The sequence below is a fragment of the Protopterus annectens genome, chromosome 6.part0, assembly GCF_019279795.1.
Source record: "Protopterus annectens isolate FY-2018-M chromosome 6.part0, PAN1.0, whole genome shotgun sequence".
NCBI lineage: Eukaryota > Metazoa > Chordata > Ceratodontiformes > Protopteridae > Protopterus > Protopterus annectens.
In genome coordinates this window covers 499,044,748-499,071,781 of record NC_056737.1, presented here as the reverse complement: position 1 = coordinate 499,071,781, position 27,034 = coordinate 499,044,748, and the positions used below count along the sequence as shown (strand labels likewise).

The window sequence follows — 27,034 nt, the reverse complement described above, 5'->3', positions numbered from 1 at the left end:
ATATATATATATACACACATATATATATATATATATATATATATATATATATATATATATATATAAAAGACATACAATACACCAGAAGTTACATTCTATGCTGTTATAGCTGACATTTGTCATTATACAATCATTTGATACAATTCCTTGTTCTAGTGTAGACATTGCAGTTTCTCAAAGTAAGCTGAGGAAGAGTTTGTAGGGGGGGATTGGATAGAAAAAGATAAAATTAGAGATTATCTAGACATGAGAGAGAGCATAGATTTTGAGGTAGTCAGGGAAGAAGAAAATGTATGACCAGAAGCTATTAAAACTAGTTAGCCTGGAATAGTACAGGAACAAAGCCAGGTGTCATTAAGACAATTTTTAAGAATCTTTTTGAATTGGTTGGTATTTGTGTTAGTTCTGATGCTGTGAGGTAGTGAATTCCACCGTGTTGCTACATGATGAGAAAATAGCGAACCCCCTGCCGTATTAGTGGATTTGGACACTTTTAGTAGAGATTCATTTGTTGAGCGAAGACTTCTATTTGTGCTATGGTGCTGGAGAATATTTAAAAGGGCAGTTCTTTTTTTCAGTTTGATATACTAGTTTGTATGCTAAGGTTAATTGGTTATAGGATAGAAGTTTTGGAAGGTTTAACCAGGAGAGTATTTTTAAGGAGTGACAGTGGTGGGTATGATGTGGGCAATCAGTTGCAAATTTAGCTATTTTATTGTAGCATGTTTCAAGTTTAATTAAATCTGTTTTTTTTAAGGTTGGTGAGAACTGGGGAAGAAAACATTAGTATTGATAGAAGATGAGTTCTAGCAATGGCATCCCTAGAGGTTTTAATTAGATAATTTTTATTTCTGTAAAGAGTACCCATTTTTTGTGAACTTTCTTAATTGTTTGTGCTATATGTAGGTCAAATCTTACCTTGTTACCTATTGTTACACCTAGTAGTTTTATTTATGAATGAGCATTAATTTTAGTATTATTCCTAGCTGTAATGTAGAAGGTGCTGGGGGGAAGAGGATCTTGTGGGTTGGATTTGTTTTATTGGGGTTGAGTATGAGGTAATGGTTAGAGAGCCATAGCTCAGTATCTGAGAATGATTTTTGGGCTATATCATATTATTAGCGGCAATATAAGTGTTATGTCATCTGCATATTGGATAGTTGAAGTTGATTAACTGAAAAAAAAACAAAGCCTTGCTGGGATAATCTAGGTGAGTTGTGGTGTGCTTTAACAAATGTATGTTAAAGTCTCCTAAAAGCACAAGTTCAGAGGTACAGCTGTGCTGGGACCAACTTAAAGTTAAAGGCAGACTGCTATTTTTGGCTGGAGATATATGCATCTTATTTGTAGGTCAGTATCACATGCAACTGTTCCCAATATTATTAGTATTTTAACCCTATTAATGTGTGAAGTTGTTTATTTTAAGGGAAACAGTGATCAATTTGGTCACCTTAAGTAATATGCCACCTGCTTTTTTGCCATGCTAAATAAGTGATAGGGGTGTTAAGCTCAGAGTCACTGATCATTGGGCTTTTCACTTCTCTCCACTGTTGTGAGACCATAGATTTGGTATATATATAATTTAAGGAGGCATCTCGTCTATCATGGGACATGCAGGGCTGCTTGCTCCCTGCAGGAAAACAATTTTTTTTTAATCCTTAATCGAAAACAAAATGCCATGGTTGCCTGAACACAAGAGTATCCTTGTTGGAATGCCAGATCGTGAACATTCATGAAAGAATAACAGAATGTTGAAAAATCATTATATTTCAAGGTTTAATGACTAAGAACAGATGAAAACTGAAATCTGATGATGTAAGTGGTTGATGCTCTACTTTTTTCCCTCCTGATAAACATCCCAGAAGATAATCGGCATTGGTTTCAACCCCTTTTTCCCATTTTTGTGCATGGTGTCATTGTGTCACATAAACAGTGACTATCACCTACAGTAGTGTTCACAGGGTGGCCAGCCTTGCCGCAGTTTATTTTAGAAGTAGTACATCTTTTATTGGCAATCTGCTCCAAGTGATATGCACTTTCTTTTAATTGAGTACATCTTTAATAGTCATAAATAGCTGCTTGTCAGAGCCTTCTCCCATTTACTTCCTTGTGTGTTGGGTCTGAAGGAGTACTTTTTAAGTAGGACAGGACTAATTTTCCTGCAGGTATGTCATCTCCCTTTATAGTCCCTCTGTCAGGGCCCAGACCTTATTTGCAGTGTTTCAGACATGAAGCCCCTCCCTGAATCAACCAGGTTGTCTTGCCAGGTTTGATTGTCATAAGCTGCATACTTTCTTGTACAGTTAAAAGTACTATATCATCTTTTTCAGGTACAACATATTTCCTTGAAGCAAAAAAGGAGAAATCTTTCATTTTTGTAGATCTACACTGAAAAACTGTCTCTCAAGCTTGGAGAGCTTGGAGCAGGCTAACAAAGCTCTCATTTAAGGTTTAATTCACTAAGCATGCCTATGTATTTTGTTTAAAAAAATAAAAATAAAAAACAGATTGCAGAAACCGCAAAGTCAATTTTTTTCAAATATTTGTATCTTCTTGTTTTGATAATGCTAAGCCAGATGTAGCCAGTGAATTAGTTAGCAGCTAGGAGGCTGTCATTTTCCTCTTACTTTTTTCTGGTGTAGATAAAGTGCTTAGTGCTAAATCATTTTTATATTTTATTTGGTCATCAATGTTCACAAAGACCCATTTTTAGCCTACTGCATCAATAGATGGATGCCAGGCTTGTGTTTAATAAACTAGTGAGTGGCATTTTTTGTGTGATCAATGATATACAAATACTGGGATTTCCATTTAAAAGATGAGATTGTGTTATCCAAATGATTTCTTTTTCCCTAGAGATACAATGATTTAGGAGTTGGTATACCAGTTTAGTGGGGGTCTGGGGCATGAAGTCCCTCATGTAGAAGAATAGAGGGGGACATGACACCCCTGCAAAAAAGCATTTTTAGAGATTTTTCTAACCATGATTGTTATTTCTGGTGGAGTGTTTGTGATGGTCTGATTGCACTTATTAAGGTTTATCCCAAAATAACTTTTGTCTGCTTAGGGAGTCCAAACATATGCTTAAACGTTATGTTTTCTGAGTAAATAACAGCTCTGCCTTTTTGCAGTAGCTATATGTGACTACACATTTCATATGTGAAGAGTTGTTTGACATCTTCTCCCAGAGGCAGTTTAAACAGTGGCATTACCTTCACTATTTTCTTTCAAATGTCTTGCATATAACTCTCTTGTAGTATTCTGATCAACTTGCATAGTTCTGGTCCCAGGACAAAGGGACACATTGCTTTTGCATGCACAGGCCAATATAAAATTCAGTGTGCATATGTTTAAGGGATTGCTGTTTCATTTTAAGCTTTATTTAATTGCTCAGTAGATGCCTTTCCTGGAGGTGGCTCTGAGAAGAGGGAGTACATGGCTATTTAGCATATGCCTCTCCTCTTAGAACCGCCTCATTAGCATTTAGCACAGCTGCAAGGCCAGTCTTTTGCATTGCTGCACATTTTGTGTTAGAAGACCTACAGCACTGTATCAGGATGGTGGCTGAATTGGGGATACCTCTGTATACATTTAAATTGTGTTCCTAAATAATATGAAGGGTTTATTGGATGTGTTTTACATACAAATAAATGAGCTGGTGCCTAGAATTCAGGAGCTGAAAGCACATAGACCAAAGAGTGAATTGCTTACCTTGTAGTAGTTATGGTGAACTTCTGAGGTGAGCTGATCAACCTCCATGATAAGGAAGAGCTAAACTCTTTCTTACAGAGGTGTGACAATGACTGCAGGTAGGAAGGCATACAAAAGGTTTCTTATCTCCAGGTACCATACCTCTCAACCTCTTAGAACAAGAAATCTGCACAAAGCCATACATAACAGTTGTACAAAGGCCCAAAACTAGGGACAATTTTGAAATATTGCTCTTACAACCTAACAGCTTTTGCATTAGCATGAATTTTCTGAAGGGTATGAAGTCTGAAACTCAAATGTCTGTCATTATTTTCTAACTTCATTCTTTAATGATTTGTCACTAATTTGCCAGAAAAAAACATAATTTTATGAAAGATGGACCAAAAATATAAGGCAAAAATCTGGACATTCTGTGAAAATTTATACAGTTGAGAGTTATGCCAGGTACTGATGTTGTGGAAGGCAAATATATGCAGAGCACATATAAGAGAAGAGAAAGATACAGAGAGGATCCAATCACATAAATCTTCATTGCAGAAGAAAAGCATGATGACTGACCAGTTGAAATTTAGCTTGGCAAAGTGAGACAGGACTGAGGAATAAAAATGAAACATAACTCAACTCAAGCCAAGGAAGGTGAGTGAACAAAATGTAAAAGAAACAAATAAAGAGAAAAGCTTGGAAAGCCTGAGGGGCAGACTTTGAGACAAAAAGACAAAACCAGAACCACAAAGAACTGAGAAGCCTATGGAAAATTCAAGGAGGAAATGTGAATAATAGAAATGGTGGGATGACTACAGCATGGACAGCCAAAGACCTACAAAAAATAGGCAGATATGAGGATGGCTTCAAGCTTTGATTTATAAGAGTCAGATTCAACAACAACACAAATGAGAGAAGAGATGATGGACCATAGCCATAGCAGATATGGTCTGATAGAGAATGATAGTATTAAAGGTATTATAGCTGTTTTCTCAAGAAGTTGCAAAACTGCCAACAAACAGGCAAATGCACAGTTAAAAAACTTGGATAGCAACCACTCATGGACAAAATGTCTCTCCTAATTACTAGATATAGGCAAACAGACATTATACATACTGTTTTTAAATAGAGAAAACAGCCAGGATGGACCAAAGCACATGCCGCAGGGGAATGAATAAATATGTAAAAATTGAAACAGAAAAAATATAGTATATTGGGGAAGAAGGCATTAATGGACTGTTGCATATAAATCAAGAACAGCAGACAACATGTATGTTATGCATAATGTGAGTATATGTAATAAGAAACCGTAACAGCCCAGAAAGCATTAAGAGGAAAAACAGATGAATAAGTCTATAATCACCAGTTCTGGATTGTGTTGTGCTGCATGCATACAGAGCATAAAACACGGGGCTGGGGAGGAATGGAAGTATAATTAAAGGAATGATAGGTAGAAAGCAAAAGACAGCTAACATTAGGGAAGACAGCTGCTGTAGGAAACACAAATCTATGGTAAACAAGGGAAACCTAAGGGGATCAGTCCAATAGAAGAAAGAAGAATCCTGGAAACTTCTTGGAATTAAATCACAAATGTCAGAGATCTCTTTGATTTCTGGGGCAAGATGGAGAGGGATCCAAGAATAAGCACATGTGAAGGGTCTTGGGACATAGCCTGGAAGTTGTACCTAAAGGTATGAGATAATGCTGACACATATAAGGGCAGGTTGGGGGTGGGGGGAAGAGTAGAACAAGTGCTGCAAACACAGTCAGAATTACAATAGGAAACACAAGTGGGGTGCCCAAATCCAATCAGAGAGGACAGTACATAAAGGATGGAGAGGCTAAAGACAAACTCTGTGGTATCACAAGAAGCCAAGCTAAAAGTATGGGAAATACAGAAAATAATAAACAGAGAATTCCCTAAAGGTGTATGTGACTGCATGATGATATAATATTTAGAAAGAGGCTGCAAGCCATCAGACTTAATAATAAGTCCAAATAAGTGAGCAAGGGAGATAGATAATCATAAAAATGGAGAATTAAGGAAGACATATGGGCAATTAAGAATGTAAATCTTCCAAAAGAGCCAATGAGCTTTTCTGTGCATTTTTTTTGAACAGTGGGAGCAAATGTGGTAATGAAAATGGGTTTACTATTGAAAATGCGAATGGCACTTGGGCAACAGTCGGATAGTCGAACGTATAAGGTCGTAAACAAGGATGTCGAAGACAAAATAATCAATCTAGGAACGGTTTTAACATGGGTCGAGGTAGGTGTTCAGTATTATTCCCTACTACAAACATCTTCCCTACCTCGACCCATGTTAAAACCGTTCCTAGATTGATTATTTTGTCTTCGACATCCTTGTTTATGACCTTATACGTTCGACTATCCGACTGTCGCCCAAGTGCCGTTCGCATTTTCAATAGTAAACCATGAAAATGCTCTAAAAGGAGGGGGTTTCACTGTCAAATTAGAAGCAAGCAAGGGCAGGATGCCTAAAAAGAAATACAACAGGAAAATGCAAATGGATCTAAAGAAGAACATGGAAAAAAGAGAAGTGACTGGACATATGGATGGAGTGACATGGGGCAAAAATTCATTCATAAGGATTATCTCAACACATATAAGTAAGTTGGCTAGAGTCAAAAGACATAAGAGTCAAAGGTCTAGGACATTCAGATAAAAGAGAGATGCATATCAGATCATGCTCCTATGCTCATAGCCACAGAAACAGCTCTAGGACAAAGAAGAAAAGTATGGAGATGGGATATCTACAAATGGCAAGAACAGACCAAAAAAAGAATTAGAACAGATTGTGAAAGAGGCTATACAGGAAAAAGAGAAAATAGGAGAGATTGTGGGGTCAAATAAAAGCTGCAGTCATAGAAATAATGATGCAGACAGAAGGAGAAAAGAAAAAGAAGAGGCTAAAACAACTTGATTAGAATACAAAGCTTGCAGTGATTCAGATAGAACAAAATAGGCAAAGGAACAGGCATGTAATGAAACAGTCATAAAACTAGAGGTGGAAGAAATTGTAAACAAGAGAGCAGGTATATGCATGGTACTGGAAAAACTACTTGTGGTGGGAATAAGCAAAGCCATGGAAAATAACTAGCTAAGAAATAAAATTAGAAGAAAACAGGATATATAAGAGGTATTTAAAGTCTACATAAGGACAAAGGAAAGAGCACTGGAATTTAGTGGGACTGGAAAGAGAAGATAAAGATGAAAGGACAGAAGTAAAATAAGTATGCAAAGATCACTACAGAAGAGCAAAGAATGCAATTAGAAAGGATAAATACAGGAACGTAGATGAACCTGATGGATTCCCAGCTGAATTCTGTAAACAGGGAAGGGGATAACTGTAGAAGACCCTGAGAGGAGAATTACATAATAGGAATGGGTGGAGAAGTCACAGATATCATGACGAAAGCCAGAGTAGTAGTCCTTCCTAAGGAGAGAGAGAGAACCAGAAAAACACATGGAGCTATAGACCCATATCACTACTAAATACAGACATAAAGCTCCTAGTGAGTATTCTAGAGGGTAGGCTGGATGGGATTCTCTCAGTTTTAACACAGGAAGGACAGAATGGATTAATTGAGGGAGGAACACTGGAGAACATTTTGGATTTCATGGCAAGACATGAGCAGAATCAGTGAGTTTGGAGAACTTTTGATTCAATGACATGGGGATTGATGTTGGTCAAGCAAAGAGGAGGAATAGGTGAGAAACTCACAGCCTAGGTAAAAGCAATGAATATAGCCCAGTGCTACAATTTATGGTAAATGAAGACTTATCTGGGAAATAGAAGAAGAGAGAGAGGAATGAGGTAGGAATACCAGTTGACACTGGGGTCTTCATACTAGTGATAAAAGAAATGTCACTAGCTGGATAGAAGGAAGGTAAAGGGAGAAAAGCTCAGTGCCTGACTATATGTAGGTGACTGTACCCTAATCTCAGAAGACACACAAGATGCTCTGAAAATGGCAGTGTGAGTAAAAATGTTTAAAGGGTTGGGGAAGGGAGATGTTGAAGAAATAAAAGAGGCAGGACTCTTCAAATACCTTAGTTTGAAAGTAGGAGCCATAGTAGAAGAAACCATACAGGCAAACATAGAGGATCTCAAGGGGAAAGATCAATAAAATCCTAATCAGAGGAGGCATACACTCACTAATACTATATACGATCAGATACATTCCTGTATATCCAAACAGATAGGAAGTCTTAGAAATAAACCAAGCAGAAACTTTGCAGTGTGGAGAGTGTGAAGTTCACTCCTTGAAATATGTTATGCACCTAGTTCACTAATAAAAATCAAACTTTAAAATATGTACTACAAAATAATAAAATAGTAGGTAGTCCACAGTTGAGTTAAAAATGGAATATCCTTTATTGAAACACACAAACAAGTGATCCTAGCTGAGTATAATGAAAACCTTAAATACATTCATTATTTATATATAATCAGGTTATTTGGAGCAAGAGAGTGGTTACAGAGGGTGGTTCTGGTAAGAGCAATAAAAGCATTAAACTCATTCCTTTAACAAAGTCCCCCTTCCCCTTTAACACTACAGTGTAAACTTAAACTTAAAACTAAAAAGCTAGAGACAAATTAAAATATGTAATATAAGTACAGCTTATTAAGGCTAACCGACTAATCGAAATGTTACTAATCAAGAAACCTACTCATTTCTAAGGTAGCACAGTCTCAGTTTGCACTATGGTGTTAAGGGGGAAGGGGGTCTGGTTTAAAGGAATGAGTTTGATGCTTTTATTGCTCTTAACAAAACCACCCTCTGTCTTCACATGGAGAATGACCAAAGTAGCAAGAATGAGGAGGATCACTGAGAAATTTAGGGCAACTTGGAGGAAAATGTTAACACTTTAGAGTAGGCAAGGAATTCAGAGTGGAACAAAAACGTGGGTGATGGAAGAACAGGTACAGAGTGCTAAGCACGTATCTACTGGTGAAGATCGAGGTGCAACATGCATGAGGACTCTATGTGATGATAATAATCATATTTGTTAGGATTTATTATAGCTAATTTAAAGAAAAGACTAAAAGTGTCTGTATAGGGTATAGGCAGGGCCTGGTGGAATGAACATTCTGTCTAGAAGGTGGTAACTGTTGATGTGACACCTCAACTCATATGTAAAAATGGGAAGAGGAGATTGTGATTGGATGGATGGATGGATGGATGGATGGATGGATGGATGGATGGATGGATGGATGGACAGATGGACAGCAGTGACCATAAATGAAGAAAATAAACAGATATAGTGACTTGAGTTATTTACAAAAATGTAGATGCATGTATATATTTATGACCTGAGTTTTAGATACAACTAACATGGATACATAACTGATGATGTTCGACAAATGTGCATAAATTATCCAGAATAAACATAAAACATTAACTGTTAGTTTTATACTGTCATACATTGAATAAGGAATGCACATGTATACCTGTTGATGAATTGCCTGCTATAATACAGCATCATGGGTACAGGTACCTGTCTTTTTCTTTGTTTATTTAATTGTGTTAAGTGGGTAACTGATTGTTTTCAGCTACTACCTGTAACAAGAGTTAGTAACAACTTTTCAAAACAAATTTACAAAACAGATTATCTTCCAGGTTGCATTTCATTTCAGCATTTGCATTCAGATTACATTTTAACCAACATTTGCAGTTCAATAACTACTATAGTTGTGAGTTTACATGACTTGTTACTTATGCAGTCACTGCATTATATACATTTTATTTATTTTACATTTGTTAACCGGGCTAGTCCAACTGGATACATGTCCATTTTCAGTGGAGGCCCGAGGAGAAAAGCTCCACTACAACTACTAAAACAAGATAAAAATATGTAACAATGCAGAAATACAAAAAATATACATTTCAATGAATATATGGATTGACCAACTGCAAGTTGTAAATGCATTAGAGTACAATATGAGGCTAAGAATATGAGGCTTAGCAGGAACAAAAAAAAAATTCAAGTAAAGAGCTAGTATATGCTATTGCATGTTTGAAAGGAATTGATAAAAAATTTAGATATATGTCAATTTAAAGAAGATGTCACAGAGACACTAATGAAGAGGATATTCCAGAGAGCAAGAATTGAGAAAAAGAACTAAGGGGATGAATGGAACAGATGGCAGGAAGGAAGAATGATTAGCCAGGGTTGTTGCAAGAGCATAGCCAGTGGTTGGAGAGGAAGAGTTTTAGTTTAGCTTTAAATAGTGGGAGTGAAGTAAGGGAAGTGAGGTCTTGTGGAAGTTGGTTCCATATTTTGCCAACTGAGTTGGAGAATATGGAGTGACCTGCTGAGTTATTTGATAGGGAAGTTAGAATCAGTATTTTGTTAGCAGAGCGTAGGTTTTTCAGATTTTTGTAGGGTTGTATGAGGGAGGAGAGCATAGGAGTGTTGTTAGGGTGATAAAGGGCTTTGTGGGCAATAGTAAGTTGGTAGAATTGTATTAGGTAGGGTAATTCTAGCCAGTTTAGTTTTTTAAGATTAAGACAATGATGAGTCCTATAAGGAGAAGCTGTAACAAATCTGGCAATGTTGTTATATGATGATGTTAGTTTGTTGAGATTATAGGGGAATAATGGGGGAAGCATATAGTAGTGTAGAGATTAAGTGGGTTCTAGCTATGGTAGTTCTTGCTTCGGGAGTTAGGAAAGATTTGATTCTATAGAGAGAACCAAGCTTTCTGTTAGTAGTTTTTATTGTAGAGTTGATATGAGTGTCAAATATTAGTTGATTGTCAATAGTAATTCCTAAGAGTTTAATGGTTTGGTCTGGGGAGATGCGGGTACCATTATTGGATGTAAGTGTGAAGTTAATGGAGGGGGACATGTGAGTGGGTGCAAAGAGTAGGAGTTTGGTTTTCTTGGGGTTAAGGAGGAGACAATGATTAGAGAACCATTGCTCTATCATTGTGAAGAGCAATGGTACATGGATGCTAGAGCTATTTATTTAAATATGTACACTGGTTGCATAGCTGTCTGTAGGGATTGTTCAGATAGATTTGCTCCATGGTACTAATAGTGCACTGCTGTTGTTCTGTAATAGTATTGCTGAGCTAAATTGCAATTCAGAGATACAGAATTAGTATGAAACAAAAACTTGTTTATTACTCAATTGTATGTTTCGCTCAAACGTAATGTACCTTGAATGACTGCATTAACATTGACCCTATCAACCCACGCATGACTGTTCACCAGGTACCTACACACACACAAACACACACACACACACACACACACACACACACACACACACACACACACACACACACACATTCCAACACACTAGAAAGACATACACATGCACATACACATACACATACACTGATATAATCACAGTCCTGTAACTTATTACACACATGTGCACACACATATACATGTACACACACAAAGACATGCACCCTCACAATACTTATCTTCTGAACCATTAACTGCTTCCTTAATGCCACAGAGAGCAGCTCAGTGAGTGTACCATAAAATAGTGTGTCTGTAGTTCTGTGCTTCAAAAGCTATCTGTCCAATAGTTGTCAGTCAGTAAAATGACACTACATGCTCTCTCTTTACTTCCCAGTCTTCACCGGTGTACCACAAGGCTCTGTCCTTGGCCCCCTCCTCTTTACCATTTTCGCAACACCATCTATACATCCACACAACAGGCTACCCTAATACAATACGCAGATGATTTTACTCTCATTTGCACATCTGGCAACACAGTACACCTGCAAAACATGACTCAGGATGCATTAACAGCCACTGAAACATTGTTTCATAACTCACGACATATGCTCAACTCCAAAAAAGACCAAACTGCTACTTTTTCCCCCAGATCCCTCTCTCATTAAAAAAACAAAATTTAAAGTCCTCTCTTGATAATACAACCACTGAAGTCACTTCTCATAGTAAATTATTAGGGATGACAGTGGATAATAAGCTCATGTTCGACCTGCATATACAAAATTGCATAAGAAAAACTCATCAAAAGCTAGGGATGCTTTACAGAGCCAAAAACTTTCTCATTGATGCAACTAAAACTATACCTGCCACTACTTATCTCCTCCCAGCGCTTCTTTATGGTGCTCCCATCCTTACTTACCTCCAGGCTTCACAAAATTTAAAAGTTGAACAATGCTTTAACAAAGTTGCTAAATTTGCAGCAAGTACTTCTTTCAGATCCCACCACTGTATAGCACTAAATTGGTTTGAACAGTCTCATGGACTAACATATACACAACTTCTTACCACCTATAAAATTATCCAGTATGCATCTGCCTGTCTAGCACTAAATAACATTCTACGCAACTATATTCCCATTGCGATCCAGTGACCAAAAACTCCTGTCTACAAACCTATCAAATCTGCTTGTCATTGTCTGTACTTGTACAAGATTGCTAAGGCCTGGAACTCTTTATCTGTATCCATCAGGTCAATACCCTTCCTCCCATCTTTCAAAACCACTCTGAAAGACTTCCTTCCTAAAATCTGGCTTTGTTCTTGCTCAAAACCAGGATAAATTCTATCCCTAAATCTGAACAAGTACCTTTCATTCCTTATACCTCCTTACTCTCCTTTCTTCACTTAATTCTGTCAAATTCTCTTCCCTGACTTTCTCTCTAAATATACCATAAGCCTGTTTTTCCCTCACTTCATATTGCAATTCTTGTTTTAATTACACTAATTTACCTTTAATTTATCTACAAACTGTCTAAAATTTCTAGAAAAATGATTGCCATTTAACTTGTATTGATTTTTGAACAATGTTTTTATATGATCACTATTTTTTACAATTATTTAAACTGCAGATGTTTTTGTTTTATTTCTAAGATTATAAAGTTATTGTTCTTAAAATATTTTGTAATAATTTGGAGCTTTTCTACCCTGGCCTCTGCTGAAAATGGGCTTCTACCTAGTCAAACTTTCCCAGTAATCAAATGTCAGTAAATAAATAAATAAATAAATAGTTCTCACTACTCTGCTTTGAAATAGCACAACATAGTTTATTTTTGAATTGCTGTATAGATTCTGGTATGCTGGTCTGGAACAGAACCCTAGCATGTCATGTTTGAATGTGTTGTTATCCAGCAAAGTGCTGTTTCACTGCTTGCTGGAAGCTTCTTCCTGCTGTAGTGCTGCACTGGACTTTGAATGACTCCCATACAGTGCACTGGATAGTCCTGCTAGAAGCAGGATTGTGCAATGTTAGATGTTTCAAAACACTAACCCTAAAAACAATGTACAACAAATTGCAAATTCCTACCCAAAACAGATTCTTAACATTTACTGATCTGCCTTATATGTAGACATCCCATGGCATGACCGAAAACAAGGAGCCAATTTTCTCTTATCCAAAGGCTGCATCTCTGACATTCACTATACATGGTGTCATTGATTTGGTTGCAGCACTAAATATTCGTGTGCCAGCATTTTTGGTAATTTATGTCGATGATGAAAGTGGTCAAATTATATTACAGACAGACTTCAAAAATTAAACTATAATATAATTCAAGATTTTTCTTGTTTCTCCATAGTTGTGCAACCATGGAGTTAGCATATTTAATTTATGGGAGTATGGGGCTGTGGGGACAGAGGTTCCATGTTAGGAGGTGTGGAGGGATGAAGCCTCTATGGTAAAATCAGAGTTTTGAGTTATTTGTGGTGATTGTAAATGTAATACATTCATTGACATTTACAGTTACTTCTTTTAGATGTTTTTTAGTTTTGATGGTAATAATTGCCAAATAACTTTTTTGATGTTTTCTGTTGATCAATGTTCTTCAGTGTATAAAAGAAACAGAATCCCTAATAAGCCTTGCTCGTGTATAAAATACTGATGCTAACATGTCCAACCAGAAATCTGAAATGTATATAACTTTGTGGCTTATCCTGGTAGTAAAGAAACATGACTCTAATCCTCTAGCCCACCCTGGAAGTCTGACATCTCTACCAAGCTGTCTGTCTGCTCCATCATCATGCCATCCTTAAAGACTTACAATATTTTATGTGCTTTTCCATATACTCTCTTGCCTGTCATAATATCCCCCCTTTCCTTTTCTATCCTTCCAGTAATTGCTGACCTCTCTCTGCTACCCCCAACCTAATCATTATCTCAATTTCTTTCAGAATTTCTGATACTACCAACTTATCACTTTCTGTTAACTATCCCTTGAAACTACTCTCAGGAGAGTACCACCCTCCATTCTTTAAGTGATGACAGTATCTTAGAGCTAAACCTCTGAGTTGTCACGGCCAAAACAAACTCCCCATCCTTTTAGCAGTCAGCCTCACTCATATAGGTATGATCTTATCCAACATGATTGCCTGTTAACATCTTTAGCTCTTCATCTGTGATAGATGACTGCTAGGTTCCTTATGTGGAGTCCTTTTTCCATCCCTTAGACTGTACATTCTATACTCTGCCTTTTGCTTTCATAGTCTAAGTGCTGATTATCTCAGTGCTTTGAGTGTACTATCAAAGAAAAAGGGTCCTAAGTGGCTCTTTCTGAAATTGCAGCCCCCTGGCAGCTTCTGACAGGCATTCCTATAATTCAGGTCACAACCTTGATAATTTCATTTAGTATTATTTTACTGTCATAACAGTTGTCTGCATCTTTCCTGTTTATTATTTCTGCACTCCTGTCCCACATAATCCTTTTCAAATCTGGGTTCAGGTTATCCCACTTCTCTAAATCCTCCACTATACAGTGCACCTTTTTCAGAAACAGCTTGACACATGGAAGTCTGAATTGCTCATTTACAGTAAGCACACTGAGCTTACCAGTGCCTGTGAGCTCCCAGCAGAAACCATCACTCCATTTCAAATATCATTGATGCATAATCCAACTAAATTAGCATGTCCGCTAATACTTCTTCACCATAAACATATGCTCCTTAGAAGTATATATTCTAACTAGACAAAGCCTGGCTCGGTAGTCAAGTAAATAAAATTTGAAGTCTTCCTCAGTCTTTCTACTTCCAAGATTTTAAATGTGGTAACCTATAAAATATGTTCAGACTGCACCAAAACCTTCCACTACCACTAAGGCTCTCAGTTGCCTTGGACCTTTTTCAACACCTAGCTGTTGCATTACCATATTCCAAACTTCAAAAAACAGAGTAATCCCTTGATGAAAGGCTATTAACTGTCCTGTTACCATTCTTATGTTAGCATGATTGGCTATTACAGGGACATAAACTGATATTATATTAAAATCAGTATCATACCACTGGCCTGTTACCCTTGCTGACCTTCTTTGTGGGACATCAGTTATTTCTTCAGTATTAAATAGGAATTTCTCCTAAACAAGAAGTATTATGTCTTCCAACAGGCTTCCCTCATAACTTGTAAAGGTCCCAAATTTATAAAATTGTGCCATTAAGCTGCATGCTCTTGCTGGCTCATATGTGTTCCTTGCAATGATATAACTCCTGGCTTATATTTCTTTAGTAGAGTCACTATATAGGACTTCTTAACAGTCTAGAACAAATACATATCTATCTCTCTCTTTCTCATATATATATATATATATATATATATATATGTGTGTGTGTGTGTGTGTGTATATATATATATATATATATATATATATATATATGTATGTATATTAGATATATATTTATATAGATATTTATATATAAATATTTATTTATATATATATATATATATATATCTACACACACACACACACACACACACACACACACACACACACACACACACACACACACACACATATATATATATATATATATATATATATATATATATATATATATATAGATCCTGGCCACTAAAGGTAGGTTCTGGAACTTGAATAAAGAACTGCAAGACCAAAGTACCAAAACAACCATGGTGATAAACATAAACAAAATAATAAAGTAATAAAACGTAAGAACAGGATGAGCACTTTCGGGTAAAAACCCTTTTTCAAGTCTATAACCTCTAAAATTCCATGATTTCTTAAAAACAATCTTTCAACCAATCATATAAAAATGTAAATGAATGATATTATGCATTAAAACATTATTGGTTAAGCTAAAAGGTTTCCATCCAATTACACTGCTTACGTGTTTACATGTTGACATATTATTTTACTTCCATTGGTTAAAAAGATGTCAAGCGACCAGTGAATAACACAAGCACATTCTCCAATTGCTGTGAAAAAGCACAATACATTCTAAATCCAGAGTGGGTTCATTTCCTAAGAAGCTTAGTCCACATATGCATTGGCTGTGGATCTGACACTTAACAAACCAAAAACCAATCCAATCCACTCCACTCCACTCCTCATGTGAATGTATGTCAAGCCACTGTTGTCAGAGACGAAAATCAAAAAATAAATGGGGATGCACAGAAAAGATCTGTCCACACCTCAGATGGAGACTCACTAGCCACAAACCAGGTCTAAACCAGATCGAAATAACAGATTTCAAATCACTATGTACATCAAAGCACCAAACTTGGTGGCTATCCAGGCTGTAAACAAACATATTCATTTTAAAACATACAACACCTCATTGACTTGAACAGCAATCTAAAGTACTGTGACAATAAATGTTCAGAAGCACATATATGCTAAACAAAACTTCATGAAATGATGCATCTGTCTCATTTAAAACAAATTAATAATGAAGTAATAAAGATGCAACTATGATAGAAGAACATTGTCTGGAAACTAGCACAACAGAGATGACGTGCTATGCATAGTAACTAATCGCAAAGATAATAAACAATTCAAAACCACAATAGCTGCCACGGACATCATATAACTAATCATTGGGCACTCCATTAAATTGAAATATCCTTCACACTGCTATTGCACTGAACATTTGGAATATGTAATTGAATGTGGCTTCTCACAATTTCATAATGAACACATATCTATACTATCAGAAAATGCTAAAAAGCTATGCATATACAACTATGACGAGCAGCGAGCATCACAGATGGCAAATAATACATAAGGAGAATCGAGTGTACTCTCATTTGTTGGAATTATTGTTTCACCCAGTCATCTGTCAGCATAGAAGTATTGTGCCTTTTAATCATCAGTGATAAACACAACTCATCAGACAATTAACATAAACCATAGAATATCATAACTTATACAGCATGGTGGGGCTGCGGTAACATTGTCGCCTCACAATAAGATGTTATCCTGTTTGATTCTCAGCTAGAGCATCTTTTGTGTGGAGACATGCGTGAATGGGCGTACCTTCGTTGAAGGTTGTGCATCAGGGCCGGCAATTTGGCACGTAAAAATCTACTGCCAATCATTAGCGGACCGGAGTTCTGCTGTGGCGACCCCTAACTGGGAAAAGCCGAAAGACACAACAACATACAGCACTTCATTGAACTGAAGAGCAATCCAGGGTATTTGTGACACTGTTCATTCAGAAGTACATATATATTAAACAAAACCTCATGAAACCATGCATCAAGCCCATTGCAGTCAAATTAATAATAAAGTGATCATGAAGATGCAACTATGGTGGATGGGAAGACATCTCCCGATGACTTGCACACAGAGATGATGTGTGTTATGCACAGTGACCAATTGCAATGATAAAAAGCAATTCAAAACCACATCGGCTACCACGGGAATCAAACTAACTAAGGTTAGTCCTATAATGCTTATTAAAATAAGAAACAAATATACAAATAAATCAAAAAAATCATTGGGCACTGTGTAGAATTAAAATATCCATCATGCTGCTAAATATCAGTGGTATGTAAATAAGTATAACCTCTTACAATCTCATATTAGACACATATAAACAATCCAATAATGCTAAAGAGCTATGTATATATGAACAGCAAACATCAAGGATAGCCGATAATGCATTAAGAAGAATCATATATAAAAAATTAAAACATACTGTGAACTCTTGAGTTCTTAAAACCAAAAATTTAATGAATGAATAGCTAAAAACTGGTGTTAAAACTAAAAGATAACCACTTTCAGGTACATAGCTACACCCTTCATCAAATGGAAAAACTTCTCCTCAGTGTAAGAATTTAAAAGTCAGCATCAACTAATCGCAGTTCGGTGTTTCAATCTCTGCCCTCTCAGGGTGGGTAGGAGAGGAAGACATGAGTTAAGACCAGGGGGTGTCTGCACAGGAGGTGCCCATGGTTTTATCAATACTTGTGCCAAAATTCTAATTTTTACCACACCAAGGTCTTAACCCTAAGGACATTAATGGAGGTGGTGCTACAAAATAACTTTATTGTGTTTGAACATCAATTATTCAGAAAAAGAAGGGTCTAACTATGGGGGCAGCTTGTGCCCCCATATTTGCTAACTTTGTGCTTGTTTATTGGGAAACTAGTTATGTTTTTAATACCATCTATAGTAAGTCCTGGTCTCTCTATGGATGATACCTTGATGACATCATATTTTTTTGGACAGCTACTTGGCAAAGACTAGAGCAGTATTTTTGAATACCTCCACACTATAACTGATTTTTTTAAGTTTACTATGGCCTGTTTTGATGAACAGGTAAATTATTTGGATGTTACTATCCTTAAGAACAAATACAAAGGGAAATTTGATTCTATCATTTATAGAAAGCCAACATATTCTGACACACTTTTACATTTTAAGAGTTGGCACTCTCTTCATCAGAAAAAATCAATAGTTAAGGGACAGTGTTTTAGGTTGGCACAGATGGTGTCCGATGACTTTGAATTTCAAAGACAATGTAATCTTTTAAAGTATATGTTGGACAAAAGGGGCTATCCAGATTTATTCCTGGAAAATATTTTTGTGAGGTTCAAGCAAAAAGAGCTACTGGCCATTTTGCTCCTTTATTGGATATAAATAATAATAGTTGTACATCTTTATTAAGAAACAATAATAAAAATATTGACGGTGATAATTTTGGAAAAACATGCATTATGACCTTCAATGACTTTTTAAATATAAAAGCTATTATTGAAAAAAAATGGAGTATTTTTTCAAATAATCCAGAATATATTAAAATAGTTGGCCAAACCCCATGTGTTGTCTATAGTAAGGCTATTTGTTTTAAACATTTGTTGGAAAGAGAAAACATTTCTTGTCAGAAAGGAAGGATGTCAAAATGTGGCCAGTGCACACAGTGTAAATATATTTACGAAGGAAACAGTGTACATCTTGACAATTATGGTGTGATAAGATTACATAAAAATTACTATTGCAGTACAAAAGCTGTGGTGTACTTGGCCCTGTGTTAAGACTGTCTATGTTTTTATTTGGGGAAGAAAAATGCAGTTTTAGAAGTAAAATATACCAGCATTTTTATGATATACAGAAAAAGGACCATAAGAATGCTTTATATGTACATATATGTTAATGTAAGCAACATTCCTTTAAATTCATAGCTATTGATCATGTTCACCTAGGACAGATGGGTGGATCAATAGATGATTGCCTTGAGACAAAATAGTTAAAATTGCAGCTTAAGACCAATGCTACTCTATATCCAAGTCTAAATGACATGTTGTGTATTAGTAACATTTTAAAATTAAAAGCTGTCTTTGCATTATAACATTGTTTTGGGTTCTTTTGCAGCCTTAAAGTAACAATAATAATATAATAATATGGTAACAATAATAATGTAATAATATGGTCAATATTTATTAAATTTTATTTTATAATTTTTGTAGTATTTTTATGTAAGACATTTTATTCATTTATTTATTATTTCTGATGATTTCTTTGTCCCTTGGTGTTGTGTTTTTGTAAATTTGTTAATTGGCTAAGAGAGTTTGCTCAGCTATCCAATTAGGATGTCTTTTGTATGTTATTTAAACTGGTTTTAGCTGTTTGATGTCATTCTGAAGAAATCTTTTTTACCTGAGATGAAAGCGAGTAATTAATAAATATTATCAAAGTGGTCCGGAGCTCATATCCTTCTTATTCATTTATTGGCTTTTCATTTTGTTTTTCTGTTGTTCTAGGATTGAGACAAGGTAGGCAATGTTTTCAGTTGCTATTTTAAGGTATTCACTTGGAAGGTCATCAGCTGAAATACAGCATGGTTTGAGTTTGTTTAAGACTAGTTTTGTATAGGATGTGGGCACAGGTTTGAAGGTGAAAGCAGATATGGTGATACATGGCTGATAGACAAGGTTAGGATTAGATATTGGGGAATCCTTGGTTAGAAATGCTATACTGTCAATGATATGAGTTGAACTGTATTGCGGTTTAGAGTGGTGAATTATTGGGAGAGGAGTTAGGATTGCATTTATGACTGTGATGCAAGATATTTTTAATGGCTGTCCAGATTTTTTTAGGATTGTATTTATTGTTATTCTGAAAGATATTATAGTATAGTTTTTGTCTTTATTAATGTGAACCATTCTGAAGTTTTCAAAATATTGTTTTATATTTCTGCCATTCTGTCCATGCTTTTTTCTATCCTACATCAACATTCTACTCTTTTTGGCTAGCCAAATTGCATTATTTGTTTTTAGATTTCTTCCTTCTAGGAGGTGCAAGGCTATTTAGGATATTCAGGAAAGTTATATTAAATTCATTTACAGCACCATATAATGGGAGGAATTTTAGGAAGTTCTAGTTAATAGATGATAGGCTAGTAATGAGCATTTCTGAGATAAACTTGGAAAGGCTGCATGTTGTCTTTATACATGCTGTTGAAATGGATGTTTGCGATGTCTGGTTGTATATATTGGGAAATGATCACTGAGACTTTGTACCTGAGGCCTTGTATTTACTAGTGTCTGATATCAGGACCCAGTTGATTAATTAGTTGTTTGAAACCGAAGAAGTTCACACTAGATGTAGGGGAGTTTGAGTTTTTCTCCAGTCAATTACATTCACCTTACCTACTAGTAGTATTTCTTGTGGAATTGTTATGAATATCCGGTATAGGATAGCTTTCAGTATAGCTCTATTGTTGCCAGGAAGGGTGTAAAGAACAGTAATATATATTTGTTTATAATTGTTTACTTTTAGGAAAATAATAAGAAGCTCTGATTAATTTAATTTTGGCATTGGTTTGTTGTAAGGGGAGATGTTGTTAAATATTTAAACAATAACACCACCTCAGATTTTAAAGCAGTGCCACTACCTTCCTCTTTATATGGTCATTATGGATGAAACTGTATAAGGGAAATGTAATTTCAGTGTTGTTTATGGTGGGTTTAAGCTAAGTTTCAGTTACACTGAGAATATCTGACTTATGTTGGGTATTCTAGGTATGTAGTCCAACAATTTTATTTCTTATGCTTACAACATTTATGGCAGCAAAATTTAGATTACCAGTGTTGGAAGTTGACTGTTGTAGGGTTATAGTAGCGTGTGGAAGAGAATTGTCTTGATGTTAATTGTGATAGGTGGTGCCAAGATTAGGTGAATGTCTCCTCCTAGAAGGATTGTAGTATATTGGGGAATTACTGATATTTGTTTTTTTTTTTTTGGAAAGTAATTTTCCAATTAAGTTTGTTTTGGTTTGAGTTGAAATAGAGTTAAGCAGTCTACAGTTGAAGTAAATATGAGGTGTAAAATTAAATAGGTTTGTTGCTATGTGTGGAGCATGTAGAAAGGAAGTATGAATATGTGGTTGGGACAGGGTTGGTGATATGTTGAGAGCTATTATATAGTTATTGTAGGATGAAATATGGCCCAGTAGTAGGTGATAAATAGAGGATAAGCTGAGAAGTAGTATGAGTAAGTAAAAGGATATGTATGTTGTAGATGATAGGTAGTGGGGAAGTAGGGATCAAGAAGTAAAAAATAAGTTGCACGGCATATGGATATTTAGTGGTGGTGGGTCTGAAAGCTGAACGAGTGTGCGTAGGACAGAAGTATTTTCTATGAGGAAAGAGAGTTAGGTTGTTCTAGTGTCTTCTCTGGAATGTAAGGAATGGACATTTAAAAGGGTAGAGTATGAGAATGTAGGAAAAATTGGAAGAACTGAGAGTTTATTTGTGAAAAGTAAAAGGTACAATGTAGAATAGATAAGTGCTGTCATGGAGGGGGTGTAACTGAATATATATAGTGTAAAGCAGTATGGGAGGGAGAAAGGTAATTGGAAATTGTGATAAATGTAACCTGGAAATTAGGTAAAAAGAAACGGAAGTGTTTGTATAATAGTAAGGTTGTTTGGGAGGGTTAAGGAATAGGAGTCACAAGTGTAACTTGTGTGAGTGTAGGAAGTATAATAGAGTAAGGGTGTGGGTGGAAGTTGGGGGTAGGTTAGGGGACCAAAGTAAAGTCAAGCATAGTGAGCTTCCACCCTCAGGTCAAATTATAACAGAGAATAATCACTTTATAGCCAATACAAAGCAATTATCAGAGAGGTACAAATTAGGATAGGTTTCCTTTCATTTTCGGAATGCAGAAACCAGTCAACCAGGAAGTCTTAGTAACTGGTATACATAGTGCAGTCTATTGGTCAAGAGAAAGGACATTGGGACTATGGTGGGCTTCCACACTCAGATCAAATTATAACAAAGAGTAATCTGTTTATAACCAATTCAAATTAGTTAGCATAGAAGTATAAAATAGGACAGGTTTATTTTCATTTCCTGAATGCAGATACCAGTCAGCCAGCAAGACTGAGTAACTGGCATATATAGTGTGATCTGTTGGTCAAACGAAGGGATGGTGTGAGTATAGAAGCCTTCCTCCCCAAGTCAAATTATAACAGAGAAATCAATTTATAGCTAATACAAAGCAAGTGGAACAGGTTTCCTTTTATTTCCTGAATACAGAAACTTGTCAGCCAGGAAGAATAAGTAACTGGCATATATATATATATATATATATATATATATATATATATATAGTGTAATTTATTGGTTATGAGAAAAGACAGTGGGACAGTAGTGGTCTTCCACCCTCAAATCAAATTATAACAAAGAGTAACCAGTTTATAGCCAAATAAAACAATTAGCAGAGAAGTACAAAGTAGGACAGGTTTCTTTCATTTCCTAAATGCAGTAAGCTGTCAGCCTGGAATACTAATTAAATGACATTTATATAGTGTAATCTGTTGGTAAGAGAAAGAGCAGTGGCCAGCTTAGTAAGTGGTCCGTAGAGTGCATGGACAACTCTGCTGTGGGGGATGTTAAAAACTAATTTCCAGTACAGGCTGGCATTTACTTGACTAGATGAAGTTAATACAAAGCAAGGTTCTTCAAATTAAATTTGCTTACATTGTACAAAGACAACAGTTTCAATGAAAAAAATGTTTGGGAGTTGGCCCTTGTGGCAGAACCTCTGCAGTATCATGGTTGGATGTAATGATCACCCACTGTTGTACAAAGACAAAATTCTCAGTGAAAATGCTTGGGAGTTTGGCCTTGTGGCAAAGCTTCTGCAATATCAGGGTTGGATATACTGTCCATCTGCTCTGCACTGTGAGGAAGTTGGTGACCTAGAGAAAGAGGAGAGAATAGTCAACAGGTCTGACAACAACCTGTGCCCATTCAGTTTGCTTCCAACGTGTGACATTATCCCCCAACATCTTTCAGACATAATTTTGCACTGATACAGCTGTGAAGGCCTGTTTTTATTTAAGCCTTTTTTGTACCCATTTTGCTTCATTTTTTAGGCTTACTACCAGCCTCTCATACACTCCTGGACTGTTTCTCTTCTAAGGCTGGGGCCAGCATGGAGACCATGGGCGCTTCAGCTGAATATCATCCTGCGCTAGTTAGTAGAACATATCAGATTGGGCAGTCAGGGCCAGTTCTGTTTATTGCTGCATTTAGGTTAATGAGGATGCATAATCTTCACGCTTGGCATTCAGTGATTGTGTTTATTTGAGTATTTGGAATAGAAAGATCTCTTCATCATGTCTGGAGAATCCCACTGTTGTTCTGTCATTCCTTGTCACATAACTCAGCGATATTGCTCTGGAGGATAAACGTCTGATCCTTGGTATTTCTTGCTACATTCCTCACTTTTAGTTTAATTGTACTCACAGATACCCTCCTCACTTTCCATTCTATTTTACACAAAGGAGAATTCTTCACTTAGGATTCACTTTTGCAAATGCTTTTCAGTCTTTCTTGCATGTGTGTACTGTGTTGTATATTTAACATAGAAAGTTCACTGAAAGCTCATCTTACCCCACAAACATGATTACCATTGCCCTCTTTACATTTCTGTCATCAGTCGAGTACATAGGGCAAACATTCAGCAGAATAACTGGAATATGATGATACTCTTATTTTGTATGACTTGGTTTGTGATCTATAAAATGTTTTGTTGGGCTTTTTTTATTAAAGTATAAAAGCAATGTGGTGGCTTGTTCTCTTGATGTAATTTTAAAACTATTCAATGTCAGTGAGATAAAGTATAGTTATTGTTTTTTCCACCCCTAGTCAACAAAATAGAAACAGATAAACATCATATTCATATCATATTGTACAATTGCTGCTTTTTCTGCTTTTCTTTACAGTTTTTCAGTTTTGAACAGTACAAAAGATTACTAGGACATACATCCGTTTCTTCTGGACTGGTAAGTGTGAAAGGCCTAAAAGTTAATTACTAAAATGTGTTTTAGTTATGAGCAGCTGTACTGGAACTCCAAGTATGACAACAAAGATTTTAAAATAATCATTGTACCTGTATTTGCATATCTTAATTGTGTAATGGTGTTTGTAAAATGGAAATAATGAACAGTTGCAAAAATATACATCAGAGTAGTTTTACATTTAAGATATTAATTTCATTACTTATCTCTAAATTGTCTGTAACTGAAGTAGTTGAAATTTTCAGAAGAGATTACATATATTGCATCAAAAAGAGACTTGAACTAAAGCAGGAATCATCAGATTGTTTCCACAAATCCCATTTTGGTGAAAGTCTGTTTGAGCCACCATGAAAAACTTTTCAAAAGCAAACTTCACGTTACTTAAGACCAAGGTGGAAAGGTTCACAGCCCCCATGCTAAAGGACAATGCTGTCCAAGCTGCTGAATCCCTTACAAAGGCACTCTGAGCACCTGCAAGAATGCATGGATCATGTTATCCCAAACAAAACCAAGACTCACTCCTCCAAGAAAAGGATACCAGTCTGGTGGACCCTGCCAAAAAATAGCTATACAATAGAAGGAGGAAACTAGTCAGAAAAGAGTAAAATTCCAAGAAGGAAAGACATCCCTGATCAGTATCAGCAAGAAACTACGATCCCTCATAAAATCATCCAAGGCTAGCTTCGAAAGAAAAATTGTCAAGGACTCCAAAGATAACCACAAAGCGTTCTTTAGCTATGTCAAGAACCTAAGTGGAAACTATCAGATCTGCTCTGAGTTAGTGCAGAATGGCACAAAATACACTGAACCGACTGATATTGCCAACATTCTGGCAGACAGGTTTAGTACAAACTTCACCCCCCTCTCATCTCCTAAAGAGCCTATAACCATACCAGAAGAATGTAGTGCCCCGGCAATCGCTGACACACAGGTTAAAATAGCCCTATCCAAAGCCAAAAATACAGCTTCAGTGGGACCAGATGGTGTCCCAGGCTGTGTCTTACATGAGCTCCAAAATGAACTAACCCCTCACCTAAACACATTGTTCAAACTCAGCCTCTCTACAGACTACGTACCCATAGACTGGTACACAGCAACAGTTATCCCGCTCCACAAAGGTGGAGCCACAACGGACCCCGGGAACTATCACCCTATAAGCCTGACTAGCCTAGTCTGCAAGGCTATGGAGTGCATCATCATGAAATTCATTAACAGAGACATTAGGAACCTTCAAACATTGGACCCTACCTAGTTTGGCTTTGTTGAGGGCAGATCATGTCTCCTAAACCTGATGGACTTCTTTGAGACAGTTACCAAGGCTTTAGACGAGGGAAAGTAGGTCCACACAGCCTACCTAGACCTCGCAAAGGCTTTCAACACCATTCCCCATTCTGGTATTATAGACAAGCTCACCAGCCTGAACATAAACCCCTACATCACGAGATGGGTTGCCAATTGGCTCACGGATAGAACCCACACGGTGAGCATTGCAGGCTCTAGGTCCGACTCTAAACCAGTTACAAGTGGCATCCCCCAGGGCTCAGTCATGGGACCCCTCTTGTTCGGTATATACTTCTCAGAGGTACAGACAAGCACAGGAGGACTAAGGCTGACCAAGTTCACAGATGACTGCAAACTGGGGGCCATAATTTACTCTCCAGCTGATCCAAACATCTTCCAGAAGGTCTCACTGAGACGGATACCTGGTGTCAAAATCATGGCCTCAAGCTAAATGCCAAAATGTGCATAGTCATTCCCTTTGGAAAAAACAAAGTACCCACAAACTACCACATACGTGATAGTCCCCTAAATACAGAAAATGTAATAAGGGATCTGGGGACCCAAGTAGATAGTAATCTCTCCTTTGATAATCATATTGCCAAGGTGGTTAGAAAATCCTTCTATGTGGCCCACCTAATCACAAAAGGGTTCACATCTAGAACAAAAGAGGTTATTGTGCCCCTCTACTCATCACTCATCAGACCCATCATAAGTACAATGCCCCATTTGGGATGTACCTTACAAGACACCTGCAACAGCTAGAAAGACCACAGAAGTACCTCACCAAGAGGATTACTGGCATCAAACATATGCCCTATCCAGCCCGACTGAAGAAACTCCAGCTGTACTCGGTTGCATACCGCTTACTCAGAGGTGATCTCTGCCTGACATACAAGGCTATGTCCAACTCAGAATTGATGGACATGCTCCACCTAAAAAAAAAAACAAATCCCCAAGAGCCACATGCTCTAGGGATCTAAACCTCACCACAATGATAAATAGGACATGCTGGAGGGATAGAGTCCTGTCCCAGAGACTCCCCATGCTTTGGAACAGAATTCCAATCTATATTAGGCAGAGCCCCTCACTAACACCCTTCAAGAGAAACCTTGATGAGTGGATGGGAAACAGAAAATTTACCCCAGGGATCACTGCAGCGGCTCTGCTAGACAGAGGCACAGGGAACTAATGGCTCTGCTGGACCGAGGCACAGGGAACTAATCTAAGGGGACGGTGAAAGCCAACACATTCTGGCTAGGGTTATAGATGCCCTCGGGCAGATAGCCTAGTACTTACCTATGAACCTATAAGTATGAGATTGGTGGGTCTAAGTTTGTGTGTAGATGAGCGCTAGATGTGCAGATGTTTTTGTATATATTTGTCTGAGACACTGATGGAGAAAGGTGTGTGTGGGTTTATATATTTATCTGTCTGTTATTGCGAGCATGATGGTTGAAAGTGTGTGTGCTAGTTTGAGTTCAGCAAATAGTGAGGTTAAGGAAGTTGTTTCTTTCTTCCACTGTTATGTA

The 27,034-nt window shown here is 36.8% G+C and overlaps 1 protein-coding gene across 1 annotated transcript in view; it reads left to right on the top strand.

The window, feature by feature from the left end:
* SLC25A21 (solute carrier family 25 member 21) overlaps positions 1 to 27,034 on the top strand; it is a 2,418,593-nt gene that overhangs the window by 1,869,415 nt on the left and 522,144 nt on the right. Inside the window, exon 4 of the mRNA XM_044074218.1 lies at positions 24,150 to 24,209. Coding sequence (XP_043930153.1) covers positions 24,150 to 24,209 — 60 coding nt within the window. The remainder of the gene's footprint in view (positions 1 to 24,149; positions 24,210 to 27,034) is intronic.